This window comes from Pelodiscus sinensis, chromosome 1, assembly GCF_052426305.1.
Source record: "Pelodiscus sinensis isolate ZL-2025 chromosome 1, ASM5242630v1, whole genome shotgun sequence".
NCBI classification, from domain to species: domain Eukaryota; kingdom Metazoa; phylum Chordata; order Testudines; family Trionychidae; genus Pelodiscus; species Pelodiscus sinensis.
In genome coordinates this window covers 292,900,806-292,917,115 of record NC_143052.1, presented here as the reverse complement: position 1 = coordinate 292,917,115, position 16,310 = coordinate 292,900,806, and the positions used below count along the sequence as shown (strand labels likewise).

The following is a 16,310-nucleotide window of genomic DNA, read 5'->3' as shown; positions in this document are numbered from 1 at the left end:
CTTGTCTGCTTTGAAAGTTGTTTAACCCTATTGGGAAAAGCTTCCTGAGGTTCAGAACTGAATGAGGTATTTGGCCAGCTCGCATGTTCTAACACTGTTTCTCAACCAGTGGTGCGAGTATCCTTAGGGGGTAGCTAAAACAAAAGACAGAACTATGCAGCACTTTAAAGACTAACAAGATGGTTTATTAGGTGATGAGCGTTGGTAAAAAATTGTCTGGGATGTTTCCCTGCAAAGGGGAGTGGGGAGAGAGCAGTGGCATTAACTTGTCAAAACTGAACATTTGGAGTTGCATGCCCAGCTGTTTACAGCCACTCTGCGCACATGCCTGAGCACCTGGCGGGAAAAGAGTGTGGCTGCAGCAGCGGCTCTGGTGAGACCCAGGGCAGTTCCAAGTTGGTGGGAGAAAAAATACCAATCACTTCCACAGCCACCTCGCCTGGTTCATTTCTTCTCCGGTAGCCTCCCTGGGGTGCTGCAGCAGGGAGGGTGGCTGAACCTGGAAATGCACGTTCCCACCAGCAGCTCAGTACACCACATCCTCCATCGCCCCTTCCCCATGGCACTGCGGAGAGGAGCTAAAAGGCAGTGAAGCAGCACAAACTTTGATCCAAAGGACCCCCCCTCTCCCCAGCATCAGCAGCATAGCGAGGGGGACACGGGCAATTGCCCCCAGGTGCCATGGTGGGAGGGGGGCACCAGGCTGGGGTGGTAGAGCACAGTCCCACTGGCGAGCCTGGCACTAGTAGGTCACTTGCTTCCTACAGCTAAGCTGCAGCGGCAGGTTACCATACATCCAAGCTGCGTCTATACTGGCATGATTTTGCGCAAATACTTTTAATGGAAAGGTTTTTCTGTTAAGAGTATTTGCGCAAGAGAGCCTCTACACTGGCATGTGCCTTTGCACAAAAGATTTGCTTTTGTGCAAAAGCATCCGTGCCAGTGTAGAGGCTCTCTTGCACAAGAAAGCTCTGATGGCCATTTTAGCCATTGGGCTTTCTCGTGCAAGAAACTAACGTGGCTGTCTACACTGGCCCTCTTGTGCAAGCATACTTGCGCAAGAGGGCTTATCCCTGAGCGGGAGCGTTGGAGTATTTGCGCAAGAACCACTGATTTTGTGCATTACAAAGGCAGTGTTCTTGCGCAAATATTTGTGGTCAATGTAGACTGGCGGTAAGATTTTTCTGCAAAAGTGGCTACTTTTGCGCAAAATCATGCCAGTCTAGACACAGCCCCAGTGTCTGGCTTTGGGGGAGGGGAGGGGCATAAGGTTAGAGCAGGGGGTGTGGGGCTGGGGATGCCTGGATCTGGGGGAACTCAAAATTTTTTTTTAAAAGGGGAACTTTATAAAAAAAAGTTTAAGAAACACTGTTCCAACAGAAGATCTCAACCCTGTATTGCTGCTGTGTGCCATGTTGTAGGACAGTGTTTCTCAACCAGTGGTAGGAGTACCCTTGGGGTACTCGAGAGATGTCTGGGGGGCACATCAACAATTGAAATTTGGAGAAAACTGAATTTTTGTTGCAAGTTTTACAGCACTTTTGTACTTTTTACACCCAAAAATTTCATTGCTGGCCCAACTACAATTAAGTTGTTTAAGCACGTGTTGCAATGGTAGAAAATGTTTGTGTGTCTGAAAACTGTAGGTACTGAGGGTACTTATAATTTTTTTTTAAAAGGAGGTACTTTATAAAAAAAGGTTGAGAAACACTGTTGTAGGACACCTGTGATGGTGTGGTGACAATTATCAACTGTGTAAATATGTAAAACATCTCTTCGTTCATTCTGAAATAGCCATGTAACTTAGCAACATCTGGTGCAGTGATTATTGCATAGAGTTTGAAGTGTTTTATAGCCTGGCAGATTATCTGTTGGGTATTATTTCTACCCTTATGGGGATGGGAGACAGGACTCTCCAGCCCTTTACTCCTGCCACTAGCTGTATGTATTGCAGAGGTAATTTGCACAGCCTCCTCACTGCAGTTTACTTTGCTGTACAAAAGGAATGGTAGCTCTGCTGCCATGGAACTTTGCAAACTATTAATTTATCCTCATTTGAAATTTGTATGATGCTCATCTCACCAAGAGCAAAGTAAATTTTTCAGTGGAAGCTAGAGAGCTTCTACTCAGAATATGCCATTCACAGGGCATTTCCTTGACAACCTATACATGTAACTAAGCAGAAACCATTTTAACTAAAATACACAATTCCTACCGGCATCTCAGACATTTATCATTCTACAGTAACAAGTGACAGGCATGTGGGTGCTATAAAGTATTGAAAGCAGGTGTGAAAAGTTGTTGCATTTCCTTTGAAGTTAAACTTAAAATTTTACTCCCTGTATTTTCTTTCAAATATTACATCATTGATGTATCTTAAATATATTATTAAACAGGGTCATTTAGCAATGGTAGGCAGAGTGGTATGTTGTGATAAAACACAGCTCACCACCAGCCTCTGAGAAAACAGGCTCATACTTGTTGCATGTACAAGATCTATTTTTAAAATTTCCCTCTGAGGCCCTTTTCTACGAGCAATTGTTTCAGAGAGCACCACAGAGAGGTGATTTAAGAAAATTAACTGAAAGAAGCTTCAATAAGACAAGTCCCAGCTCAATAAAATGCATTTGCTCCTTTGACTACCAACAGAAGTCACTGGAAGGCTGATTTTAGGAAACTAGATCCCTCTCATGGCAACTGCAACTGTAACACTATTTTTCACACCAACTTTCTTTCTTCCTGCCAAGATTTGCTGACCTTGCAGTAACTGACATGACAACTGGCACTGTAGCAGAATCTCTGCCATTTGTGATGCTATCACCTCATGGAGCAGAAAAACAGAATGGGGCCTGTGAGTTGTGTAGTCTTGCCTAATCTTTGTATGAAAGCTATTTGCATATATATGCAACCACACTTAAGTGGTGGCTCACGGCATGTGCTGTCAGTATCATTGTGGCCCCCCAGGGCTTCCAAAGTTAAGTAGCCCTGACTTAGACACAGGGATTACTACCACAATCAAGGGTATTAGTCATGGTAGTTAGAGCCTCAGGCCTCGGATTGTAAAGCCTTCAGGAAAGAGACCTTTCTTCTCAGCTGTAAAGAGCAACAAGTTAAAGTATATACCCCTGTAGAGGTTATTTTAATGCTGAGGAAAACAGGTACAATTATTTCCTTACCAAACCTTACTTTCTAGGGACTAGTTGCAGGTCTGTAAAATGATCAGATAAGTTTCTGCCTTTAATCCCACATTAGAGAGAGGTTCCTGATTTTTTTCCCCCTTTCTTCCAGTAGTTATGTCACCCCACAGCTCTACTGTCCCAAATCGTGGGCAAATAGACTAGAAACTGAAGCAGGATCATAATATAATCCAGTGAAGTTGCAGACTGATTTAAGCAGAGAAGATATCTACATAGATTTTACTGTTGTCTCAGCACAGAATGCATCAAAGGAAGCTTTTCCAGTGAAATACAGCTGGGCCAGAAGAACACACCCATAACAACCCAAACACTGCAACTGTCTATTTGCATGGTGGTTTCTAGCAACTTGTCTGGAAAAACAGAAGTCTGTAAGATCAAAGGACCTTCAGTTAGCTCTCGTTGGTTTCCAAAAAAGGCAGTATTGCTCCTTTTATTTGCTTCTGATTTCCTTCAACAGCTATAGACTGATGGTCTCATACCTGAGAATTTGTACAATCAGTAAATGAATACAAATAAAATGGCTTAATTGCAGCTAGAGTAAGGTTTGCACTATATACACAATGTTAATTGTTTATGGTATTGACAGGAGGCCATGCAGTTTTTATTGCACATATAAAGAGTGTACAAAGATTCATGAAGACTCTTTTTAGCCATACAGGTTAAGACTGAATAAAAAAGCTGTGTTACAAAATATTTAGAGCTATTTACAGTCAACTTTAAGCAAATATTGAAAGTCTCTATTAGGAGAAAAACAAATTTTAATTATGAAAAACAGGATTTGTCAAAATAATAATTACAATGCTTCATGTTGCGTATATACATTGTAACAAAAAAATACTCAGGAACTAGCATTTTACCCTCAATGCAGCAATCAATATTCCTATGTAAATAGTCAATTTCTGAATGCTTTCAAAGTTTGATACACTGAGTTGAAAACCTATTTTCTTTATATTGTTCGTGCTATTTGACAAAACAGATTTTTGTGCAGTTCTGTAAAATATTAAAATGTTTACATTTAGTGTTAAAGTGCACAATTACATTGTATAGGGAACCATATGCTAGCTGCCAATCAAAATTTCAATGCAAGTCAATGTTCCTGCTATAGAACAAGTGCTTTTGTTTTGGTTGAAATAACTGACTATTCCATCCATATTTTATATATCATTATATTGTGCCTGAGTTTACGTTTTTCCCTAGCAGATTGTTATTGATTGTGTGCCATAATCTGTGATGTTAAAATCGCAGAGTCTGGATTCAAACACTGTACATATTCAGGATTAAAAATATAATTAATTGGAATACTGGTCATTTTTAAAATGCAGTGTCTTTCTGTGAGAACACTCATATAACTCTGCCTTGAATATGCAATATTGTGACAAGTGTACACATTCTTTTAAACTGATTGTTATTTCTCTTCATAGCCATTTTTATTATTCAGTTCACCCTCTATCTTGTCTCACTTTTGCTGTAATGCGTTTCTGACTCTCCCTTCTTAAATGTTACATGGACCCCTAACAGCCATCCTTTTTACCACATGCAACTTCCCTGTCTTGTTTGCCTAAATTACTTATACCACTGGATCTCCACACAAAAGAAAATGGATGTTCCTAAGACTGTGCTAGAACTTTTCTACCAAAAATATTGGTCTGATAATGACTGAACAATAAATTAAGAGTTTTAAAACCTCCTTTTGATATTAAAAGGAACAAAAAAATCTTTAATTCTTACTGCTGAACTGAGACAAGGGGTCTGTCTGATCCTGCAAATACTCATTACAGAGCAGTGTGCATAGTAATATGAGAAATACCACGGAAGTTCATTAATTGCAAGAGACCACTCACAGTGGTAAGCACTGCAGCCTACAGTACGTATTTGGAGTATCAGGCTTTTGCAATTGCAATGAAATTATATTTTCTTGACAGAACCTCTTTTTTAAAAAAGCAAACATTTTTGACTATGTAGTCAATGTTCTTTTTTCCCACCTTTCTTGTGCTATTTTTTATTTCTTCCATAGTGCTGTATCCTTTTAAAATTACTCAAGTTACAGTGCAAAATTATATTTCAAGACATGTGATGCTAATGCACATCACTTATTTGTTGTAATAAAAGTTTAATGTCTTGTGCATAGTAAAATAAGTATCAATCAAAAATATTTGTTCACATTTATGTTTTCAAGTTTAATCTTTCCTTTTTTTAATAATAGCTATATACAAATAAAAAGGTGTGCTTCTCTTTAGTTCAACCAATTTCATCTAATGGTGGGGGGAGTGGTGCTGGAATGTTAGACACTAACTGGAATGCAGACAAACTATACCAATCTTCCACAAACCCAAATACAAAGAATGTCATCCCAGCTTAACGTTCTTTTCATTAAAGCACCTATTTTTTATTGTTTATCATACATATTAGAAAATATGAATATGGATACCTAGAATTACTGCACACCAAGTAGAATAAAAATAACTAAATATTTATATTAAAATAAAGTGTTTAACCACAAAAAAGCAGTAATAAAATACAGTTTCCTAATTTACATTTTGCATCCAAAGGATGAATAACAACTCACTAATAAATAATATTTATATAAATATTTTAAGTCTGAATATTTTTAAAAGGCAATGACCTGAAGCAACTGCAGAAAAACAAACATGGTAAAATTCAGTTTTTTTTTTTTAAATTAAGATGCTCTTGGCTTTAACAAGATGAACATATTTTGTTGCAAGGCAGCTGTACTCCACACTTATGTAAGTAGCAGAGAGATGGCTGTTTTAAGAGGAGCTGTACAAAGTAAGCTATAAAAGCAGTGAAATGCTAGCAGTTTGCTTTATAAAATGATTACTAGTTTGCAGTTTGACATCTTTAGATAATCCGAAAGATTATTTCAGTTCAGAAATGTAGGAATATTCTTTTGGAACAGAAGGATATTTTTCAATGCAGTTTGAAAAGATGAGCAATGTTTTGATATTTTTATGGCACACTGGAGCGGATTACAGCAGAAATAGTAGTTTCATGTGAATAAAGCTTGCTTCATTGTGGTTACATCTAGTAATGCTTGAACTGTTAGGCTCACTTTTACCAAGCCTCTTTCTTCTAGGATGTGATGTGGTAGGCAGAGCTTCTCCTAGAAGAAAAAACAGAAGAGTAAAGATCAGACCTCCTAGTTCTTATTGCAAAATCTTGCTGTGTGCAAATATAGCTATCGGGACTCATTTAAATTACAAAACTTTCTACGCTTTCCATATAAACGATTCTCTTGTTTTGCTGACAGCATACTTGGCCTACTTTGAGTGTTTTAAGAGTCCTGGCCTACTTAGGGCTAATGGGAAACTCTTTTATTCTTACATTTTTAAAGTAACACACACATTTTAACACTTCATATTTGCAATTTGTTTTCAGCAACAAATCTGATGGCACATTCATTTAGGACAATCACTATAAAAACACCAACACCACAGGAAATAGTGAGATACTGAGACATGTTACCATTTACTTAAAAAAAATTCCTGGGGTGAAATCCCAAGCTTGCTGAAGTGAAAAGTAGTTTTGCCGTTGAATTCAATAGGATCAGATTTTCACAGTGGAATGTACACCTCGAACAGCAGTGATTACAATCAACAGATTGAAACGTGAAAAACAACATTCTACATTTAATGGAATGATTTTCCAAATGATTCCAAAGCTCTTTACAAATTTACATTGCTGTACAAAGGGATTACTTCATCCATCCATGGAATGTAGCAACCATTGTCAGAGATGAAACCTACCAACTGTTTTCTAAAAACAGCTACACCGGAACAAACATCTAGTCTATGATTCTGACTCTAGCAGTAGATAATACCAGATCTTTCAGAAAGAGGTGCAGAAACTTCAGGGTGGATCATTATGGATCTCTTAGTGGTTGGTTTGTGTCTTCTAACAATGCTTTCCCTCTTTCAAATGTGGATATTCCCATTCATAGAAACATCTAATCCAATTTGTTATCCTGCTAAATTCTTACTGATATGTAATGGTAATGAATTAGTTCCATAGGTTAATTATTCAAAAAGCTATTTCCTTTTATTAGCTTTAAATGTTGTTCATTTTTTGAATGTCTTTTCTTTTAGAATGTGAAAAGGAGCATCTGCTTTATCTTCTCTATACTATGCATTACTTTGTCGTCCTCTAATATGTCATATATATATATATATATATATATATATATATATATATATATATATATCTCACCACTCTAAATTAAACAGTCCCAATATTTTAAATCTCTCTTCTTACGATAGTCTTTCCCTTTCTCTAACCCTTCTTAGTACTGAATGTAAGATGACATACAGCATATAATAATGACGTGATATTTTCTATCCTACTATTTATGCATCCTAACATTGTTTCATTTTTTACCCCAGTAATAACTGGATTTCCCCCGAGTCACAGCTCAGTAAAAACCCAATACTTTGTCTAAATGGCTGAAATTATTTCTTTTAATGCACATGGCCCTGGCCTTGTTAAGTATGAGAATTTTATCTGTCATTGTCCTTTCCATACCGTGAAATTCCTCATGATCTTCTCTAGCCTTGACTAACCTAAATAATTCTGAATCACCTTCAAATTTTGAAACCTCAGTGATTTTATATAACTACACAGGTTCTGGTATGGATCTGTGTGGCACCCACAGCATGAAAGGGATTTTGAAATCATACAAACAATCCTAGTGAGACCTATCTTATTTGACTGAGGTGCTGCAAGCTCCCAAAGGGTCAGACAAGATGCCCTTCACTTCAGCTTCCTCATTTTCTTTTTTTAACAGATGTACAGAGGGACATTTCTTTTTGAAGAAATATATAGAGAGACCCTGTAAGGCTTAAAGTCTTTCCTTTAGATGCAAACTGTCATGCAAGTTGATGTATGATTGGTAGTGAGGTATCTAAACAAAAAAAAATGCTTTCAGTTTCAAATACAAGACAAAAGTGAAGGCTTTCTTCACTTCTTGTAATGTTAAGTTTTATTGAAATACGTCTTAGGTCAGGTCTACAGTAGACCTGAAAGGTTGGCTTAAGAATACGTAACTGGAGTCGGCTTACCAAATGTTCCCGTCGATTTCCCTTACTCTTCACGAAAGCAAGGAATACGGACGCTGGCAGGAGCTGCCCTCAGCATTCAATTTATGGGTCTAAACTAGAGCCGCTAAATCAAACACCAGAACGTCGATCTCTGGTGCGGCAAGTGAAGATGTGCCCCTAAAGGGGTAGCCATGTTAGTCTGTACTTGTAAAAATAACAGGAGTGTATGGCACCATAAAGATTAACAGATTTATGGGGGCATATGCTTTTGTGGGCAACGACCCGCTTTGTCAGACTAATGACTGACTGATGTATCTGATGAAGTGGGTCTTTGCCCACAAAAGCGTATGCCCAAATAAATCTGTTAGGCTTTATGGTGCCACAGGACTTACGTACGTTAGGGAACTGTGGTCAATCTAATGTCTCAAGAGACTCCTGCTCATAATGTCCTCAGTTTTAGAATCTCTAGGAATAAAATATTCTGATGCTAGTTTCAGATAAACATATTTGTATATTTTAAAGTCAAATGATTTTTTAAAAGTATTTTTCTGCTCCTATTGGATATGGCCCCTCTCAACCAGGGGTTGGACTAAGGAAATCCAACAAAAAGTGACATGTATGAGGTCTGTCTCTGTATACCAAGCGTTTCATTACCCTTACATTTTCAGACACAAACTGCTGTACATTAAATTATTGGAAACTGAAGTGAGTATTTGAAAACAAAAGGAAAAAGTTACAAATCTTTGATAAGAGACTCAGAAATAGCTTTAAAAATCACTGCTAGATATTTGTAACTTTGAATGCATTCTTAAAATGAAATGTTTGTTCCAAGTCACTTCTACTAAAGCCATAACTAAATGGAACGTAGTTCAGTTTAAGGAGACTTATACCTCACACTTAAGACTTTTATTGTAAAAACTATTCATTGTTCATCTAGCCACCTATATCAGTCAGAGAGCTTTTGTTTTACCTATTGATTTTCCATGGCTACAGAATGTTTATTGTTTTACAATTACGCACAAAAAGAGTAATGGCAGAGAGTAAATGAGTTAAGTCATCCATTTTAAACCATAAAGTCCTCCCCAATACACTTTTGCTTTCTCTTTAAAGAAAATGAATTAACAAGTTCAAAGCCTAATGCTATATTGTAGTCAAATATAAAACCAGTATCTCAGAGCTCTATTATGAAATAAAGGAAGCTTTTAAAAGACCCATATAAAAGCAGTCTCTAGGTTTAATTTCTGGTTTTTAAAGCATAAATAAGAACAGTACTTTGTATCCAGCACATTCACTTTTCCCATTATACATCTCCCTGTATAGCTTTTGCTCAGTTCCCTTAGCTCTTTCATATGCTCAAAGGCTTCTACGTTACCAACAAGACAATGGACATTGCAAAGTCATAAGGAACAACATCAATGAACAAACACAAGGGTTATGCGTTTTGACAAATATTCCAGAACAGTTACTGGATCCTGTACCATCCTATAAAAAAAACCTCTCCTCTCAACTTTTCATTTTCATAACTAACTCAATTCTTATTCACCTCAATAAAGAATCTAAGTGCTGAGCTTTACATTCCAGGTTTTTAAGTTGTTCACATGATCTAGCACAACCTTACTACCGCCTCAAATCCAAATCCTTTTCTGAATCCCTATTTTGTTCAAATCACAGCTCAACAACATTCTAGCACATTCTTTTTTTAAATTAAATCTTACCAAGGGCTTTATCCAAACTCCAAGGAAGTCAGAAGGAGCCTTTCTAAGACTTCATTGGGCTTTAGATCAGACCCCAAATCTCCAGAATTACTCTCATTCAATCATTTTTCCTAAAATTTGGCCACTTCCTCTTCTCCTCTGTCCTACCTACCTAACTAAGGGTACGTCTAGACTGCATGCCTCTGGCGACAGAGGCAGTAGATTAGGCTACCCAGCATAGGAAAATGAAGCGGCGATTTAAATAATCGCCACTTCATTTAAATTTAAATGGCTGCTGCGCTGAGCCGAACAGCTGTTTGTTGGCTCAGCACAGTAGTCTGGACGCTCCATGGTGGACATCAAAGGCATCTGTCAACTTCCCAGGTATGCCTCCTGGGATGAGGTTTACCTGGGAGGTTGATAAATGCCTTTGATGTTGACCGCGGAGCGTCCAGACTACCGCGCTGAGCCGACAAACAGCTGATCAGCTCAGCGCAGCAGCCATTTAAATTTAAATGAAGTGGCGATTATTTAAATCGCCGCTTCATTTTCCTATGCCACTCTGTCGCCAGTGGCATGTAGTCTAGACATACCCTAGGACAGGTGTTTTCAGACTTGGTTTGTGGACTTGTGGGCGCAAGTCCCTGGTGGACTCGTGACACTTTGTTTACTCAAAACTTCCACAGCCACAGAGGCTCGCAAGCTCCCACTCACTGTGGTTTGCCATTTCTAGCCAAAGGGAGCTGCAGAAAGCAGCATCTCAGTCTACACCGCTTCCCGCAGCTCCCTTTGGCTGGAAATGGCAAACCACAGCCAATGGAAGTTGTGAGGCTCTGTGGCTACAGAGCTTTAGAGCAAACAAAGTGTCACAGGCCCACCAGGGCTTTCCCTGGCAGGTCCATGACTCAGGCTTGAAAACCCCTGCTCTAAGACATAAGTAATGTACTTATTTTACAGCTGTCAAACAATCAGATGAGAGAAACACACTACATTACATGACAGCATAACCAAACTTTTATAGAAATCCAGCATTTCTAGGCACTATTTATTTATTTATTTAAAATAATTTTTACCCTGCCTCTCTATTTAAAATATTTGAGGCGGCTTTGAAAATTTTTTTTCAACACTATATATATATATATATACATATATATATATATACATATATATATACACATATATATATACATATATATATATATACATATATATATATACATACACACACACACACACACACACACACACACACACACACACACACATTTTAAATATAAGATATTCTATCCATCTTAAATTGGCATAACACCAGTGTAACTCCAATAACTTCAACATAAAGTATGATTCATCTCTCAGTAGTATCTTCTTTGAAGTCAATGTAGTTATGTGACTTGTAAAAACAGCGTAAGAGTGATGTAGTTGGGCACTATATTTCCAATACCTGTGATGGTCTTTGTAGAATCAATCAACATAGAGGAAGTACCACGGACTTCTGCTTTGGCCATTGATGGGTCTTCCCAGAAAAGCACACACACCATGATGAATTACCTAGAATCTGAGGCCTGGTTCTGCTTAGAATGAACTCAATGAATTCATTGCAACAAGACTAACCAAATTCTAAATTTAAATTGATCTCAATTTAAAAAGACGGATATAATCTGAATGTTATTTGCAAACTTATGTCAAAGCAAGGAACAAACTTCTTTCAATCAAAAACCAAAGCACATTGTAATAGAATAGAGAGGGGAGAAAGTCACCAAGTTTCACCACACAGCTACTAGCAGTGAAGACAAAAATGTAGGTATAGTCACAAATGCAAACACTACCTTCAGAACAATCTTGTAGCCACATAAGATGGTTGATTTAGCTGGGATGAAGGTAAACAGGAAAATGACAGGCAGCAACAATAAAAGGAGTCCATATGAACTTGGCAAAACATATCTCAATTTTCTGAGACATTCGTTGGCTTAAAGTTAAGGCTACTGAGTGAAATGGAAGTGTCTGTGACCTCTGAATCATATAGACACATAATAAAGTAATTTGATTTTATTTACAGATGTTAATGTTCAGGACCCAGCTATATTTGCCAGCAAAAAACAAAGAGTGAATGGAATTTGCAACAGGGCAAATGCTGTTCTCTGCTCCTTTTGTTTCTTTCCCACATTTGTAGATATACGATTTCAGAAAAATTGAAATTTTCTGATTGTTGAAATGTGTAGCTACTTAGAGAGTCTAAATAAGAAAATGAATCTTATGGTTCCCACATAAATTTATAAATACTTGACTCCAAATATTTAAGTCACTACAACAAAAAGGACTAACATAGTTTTAAACAAAAACCTCTCAAATACTTTTTACATTTTATATACTATAGTATAGACATTACTTTTTATACCTTTCCTTGTTCATATCTCAGCATCAGTGATGGGGATCTGTGGGAACACTGAGTTGCAGCACACAAGAATTAAAATAACTGGTTTGGTGTGCCAATGACAGATGAGTGCTCATTCACAAACATAGGGCCTGATGATGTCTTTAGCCTCTTAGCCAGAAGCTGGAAATTGATGTTCACCTGTTCTGTTTTTTCCCTTTGGGGCACCTAACATTGGCCACTGTCAGCAGACAGGATACTGGGGAAGAAGAACTTTGGTCTGACCCAGTATGGCTGTTCTTATGTTCTTACGATTTTCAGATGCAGACTTCACATATGCATGTGCAATATAATATGCCCAATTAACAGCATTTGCAGATGCTGTCAATAAGAAACTTCAATGTTATGAATTGCACTGTAAGTAACTGTATGCACAAATATTTTCAGAAACAAAATTTTACATTTCCAACTCAGAAGGTGGGCTGGAGGCCTTTAACAAATCAGGATCTTCATATTCCAGAGATGTTCCTTGCCATATTTTAAAATAGATCAAACATGTTTCCTAAATATTTGACAATTTCACTTTGATATTCTAAGGACACAACAGCCTTAAGCTAAAAGGAGAGTTAATTCCAAAAGCCTAATACTGATAAATAAGTATATTAAACAGCAATAGAAAAGAGATATCTATAGTAAATGAAATACAAATACACCAGAATCTCATAGGTAAGTATTCATATTTGTGAGACAAGAGCTAGTGAAGAATTTCAGTTTGTACTGTGCATAAAGTGGAAAGATTCAAAAATCCCTGTTGTGCAACTCTTCTTTCTACTTAACATTCAAGTATTAAAATACGAGGGGAATGAAGTACCATATATACTCATTCATAAGCTGACTTCTTTTTGGAAAAAATCCCGCTGTGAAGAGCGGAGATCAGCTTATGAACGGATTGAAAAGGCAGAGCAGCAGTGGGGGACCCGTCACAACCTCCCCAAACTTACAGAGAAAAAAAAAGATAAAACTACACAGCAGTCCCAGCTCACACTGGGTCCCAGATGCTGTGGCTCTGCCTTTTAAATGTACTAACAGCCACCATTTACATTTAAAAAGCAAAGCCTCAGCGTCTGGGACCCAGCGTGAGCTGGGACTGCTGTGTAGTTTTACCTTTTTTTCTCTGTAAGTTTGGAGAGGTCGTGCCGGGTCCCCCACTGCCGCTCAGCCTTTTAAATGTAGTAAGAACCTAATGGCCCATTAGGCTCTTACTACATTTAAAAAGCTGAGCCCCAGCATCTGGGACCTGGCACAACCCCCCCAAACTTGCAGAGAAAAAATGGTAAAAAGTCACTGGCCCATTTATAAGGTCCCAGGACTGCTCTACTCTGGAGTCAGCTTATAAATGGGTCAGTGACTTTTTACAATTTTTTCTCTAAGTTCGGTGGTCAGTTTATAAACAAGTGGGCTTACATTTGAGTATAGACGGTAATTGAGTCTACTAAAATTATTCTTGACTCCTGCTATCTTAATTTCTACACATGCACATATGGAAGTGGTGCTAGTTTTTATGAGAATGTGAGTAAAATGTCAAGGACACTTCCTATTCACGCAACATTTCAGAGACAAATAGTGCTGTCATTATAGCTTTTAGAACAGAAAATAGGATTTCACCTTTATTCGCAAAGGACCTGATCCAGCTGCCATTAAATCAATGGCAATTTTACAAATTGGAGTTGGCTCATGTCCAAAGTGTCTCCAATTAGTTAAGCTTTGAGAATAAATCTATGAAGCGAAGAGGCAGATGGGAAGGCATCACACTGCATGCTACCCAAATAGTATATTCAATGCCATGACAATGCCACATGCTCTATCTATGGATTGGTATATTTGGCGTAGATAAATAATGTCTTTAAATATCAGTTTATGTTTACATTTCATAATATGCAATGATTAGCATTTACATAAAGTTTTTTCCCCTGGAGCTCTCAAAGTGAAAGGAAAACCACTGAACAAACATCTGTTTATATTGTTAAATAAATCGTCTCAGATGTGTTAAGAGTATATTATTATACCTGTTTTTATAAATGAGGAAACAGAAAAGAATGTTATTTAACTTGCCCAATGTTACAGAAAGAATCAATGACTGAGAAGCAAAATTTAGGTCTGCCACTACCCACTCTGATTCCCTGCTCCTTGCACCATGTTGCCTCCATTACCTTCCTCAAAGACCCTACATTCCCTAACAAATGCTGGGTTCTTCGTAATTTGGAAGGGAACGTGGCATGCATTGAAATAATGCATAGCAACACTACATAATTTGACAGATAACTTTCCAAAAGAAAACTGGTGATCAATCCAAGAGAAAACTGTCATCTTCTGAATTGCCAGGATCACTTCCTTCAGCACCTGGGTTTTCCTTGAGGTCTCACCTCCAGACACTGATCAGGTATAATGCTGCTTAGTTTGTAAGAACTGATGAGATCACAGCCCAAACTGGGATAGATGCAGCTTACTGCATCTACATAATCTGGGAGCAACCCAGGCAGTGTGGAAGGAAGCAAACTGAAAAATCAAGATACATGTAGGCATTTGAGCTAGGGGTGGGAGAAGTGCGGGGTGGGTTTCCCTCTACAATCAATTCAAGATTCTGCTAACTCTAGTCAAGAGATTAATAGAGAAATTACAGAGGGTGGAAGTTTGAGAAACAAAGAAAGGAAATCAAAGTACCTGTAATGTATCAGAGAAAAAGCAGAAAGTTTGTGTGCACATGCAAACAGGTTATGCTGTTAGCGCATTCCAGTGATAAGTTATGTACATCAAGACTATAAAAAGTATGTGAAAAAGACAAAAGCCTATTAGATCCCAGGAGCGAAAGGTAGAAGTTGATTGTGGGGTTTTCTCCCCGAGAGCCAGCAGAGTGTCAACAGTCTTTCGAATGTGACGAATATCCGACTGCAGGATGTCATACGGAGAGCAGAGGTCAGCCTATCCCGAAGGGCAGCCATTAGAACAGAAAAAAACAGTGCATAAAATTAAAAATACAAAAGATAAGAGATTGATAAAGTATCACAGTATTCTACTACTAGTATAAATAGGTAGGAATACATTATTTCTTTCAAGTTCCCTTAATTTATTAGATGCATCATCTTTGTTTCCTCTAAATAAGTAAGCTATTGAACAATATAGAAACTCTAGCATAAATATTTGGTGCATACTAAGGGCTCAATCCCGCAAACCTTCATAGACATAGTTCCATGTAGTCAATTAAATGGCACTAATTGCATAATTAGGATTTTGCAAGACAGGTTCTATAAAAGCAAGAAAGTTCTCTTAGCAGCTACGACAAATCATGATACTGAAATCTCAGAAAAACACACAAAAATAAATTATGAGTATACATACAATTGTTCACTTAACATCACATGCACCCTAAAATCTGGTGAGTAAATCATTTACTTTGACGGGTACTCTGGGATGAAAATTGAAAGAGACAGTCGTTAAATAATAATGATCAGTTTAAGAAAATTTCCAAGATGAGGAATTTAAAGTTCAAACTTCTTTTTTACAAATTTAAAATTAAAAATATGTGAACGTAGGCTATTCATACAACTCAATGCACACACATAAATAAAATGATCTTTATTGAAAAAAACAGTTATGTAAGATGTAGGTAAAACAAAGACCCATTTCAGATGTAAGTTCCAACTTGTTCTGGGCTAACTATATTTGGTTACTAAAGAAAAGAATACCTAGTATATAATCTAAGAACATGAAGAATCTGCAGGTTTAGCAGTCTAAGGTACTATGTTATAAAGCTTCAAAATATGAATTCTATAAATATATATCAATGCTATAAAGCTATAAAACATAGTATTAATTATCAAATTTTCAAAAGCATTAAAGAGCTCTTTTACGCTGAGAAACTACTCTGTAGAATTTCTGTAGGGAAACTTGTCCACAGAACTTGCCCCACAGAATCCGTGATTATTGTGTATCAAATGTT

General features: G+C 37.5%; 1 protein-coding gene across 7 annotated transcripts in view; it reads right to left on the bottom strand.

Moving 5' to 3' along the window:
• Nucleotides 1-1,280: 1,280 nt before the first annotated feature.
• Nucleotides 1,281-16,310, bottom strand: part of LRCH1 (leucine rich repeats and calponin homology domain containing 1) — a 214,563-nt gene continuing 199,533 nt past the window's right edge. For 2 of the 7 annotated variants that reach the window (XM_075919026.2, XM_075919031.2), the window contains one exon: nucleotides 13,603-15,292. In XM_075919026.2, the coding sequence (XP_075775141.2) occupies nucleotides 15,086-15,292 (207 nt within the window). In that variant the 3' untranslated portion in view covers nucleotides 13,603-15,085. Of the gene's footprint in view, nucleotides 6,319-13,601; nucleotides 15,293-16,310 lie in introns of those variants that run through there. The other 5 variants (XM_075919028.2, XM_075919030.2, XM_075919027.2 and 2 more) reach the window with 5 other exon arrangements.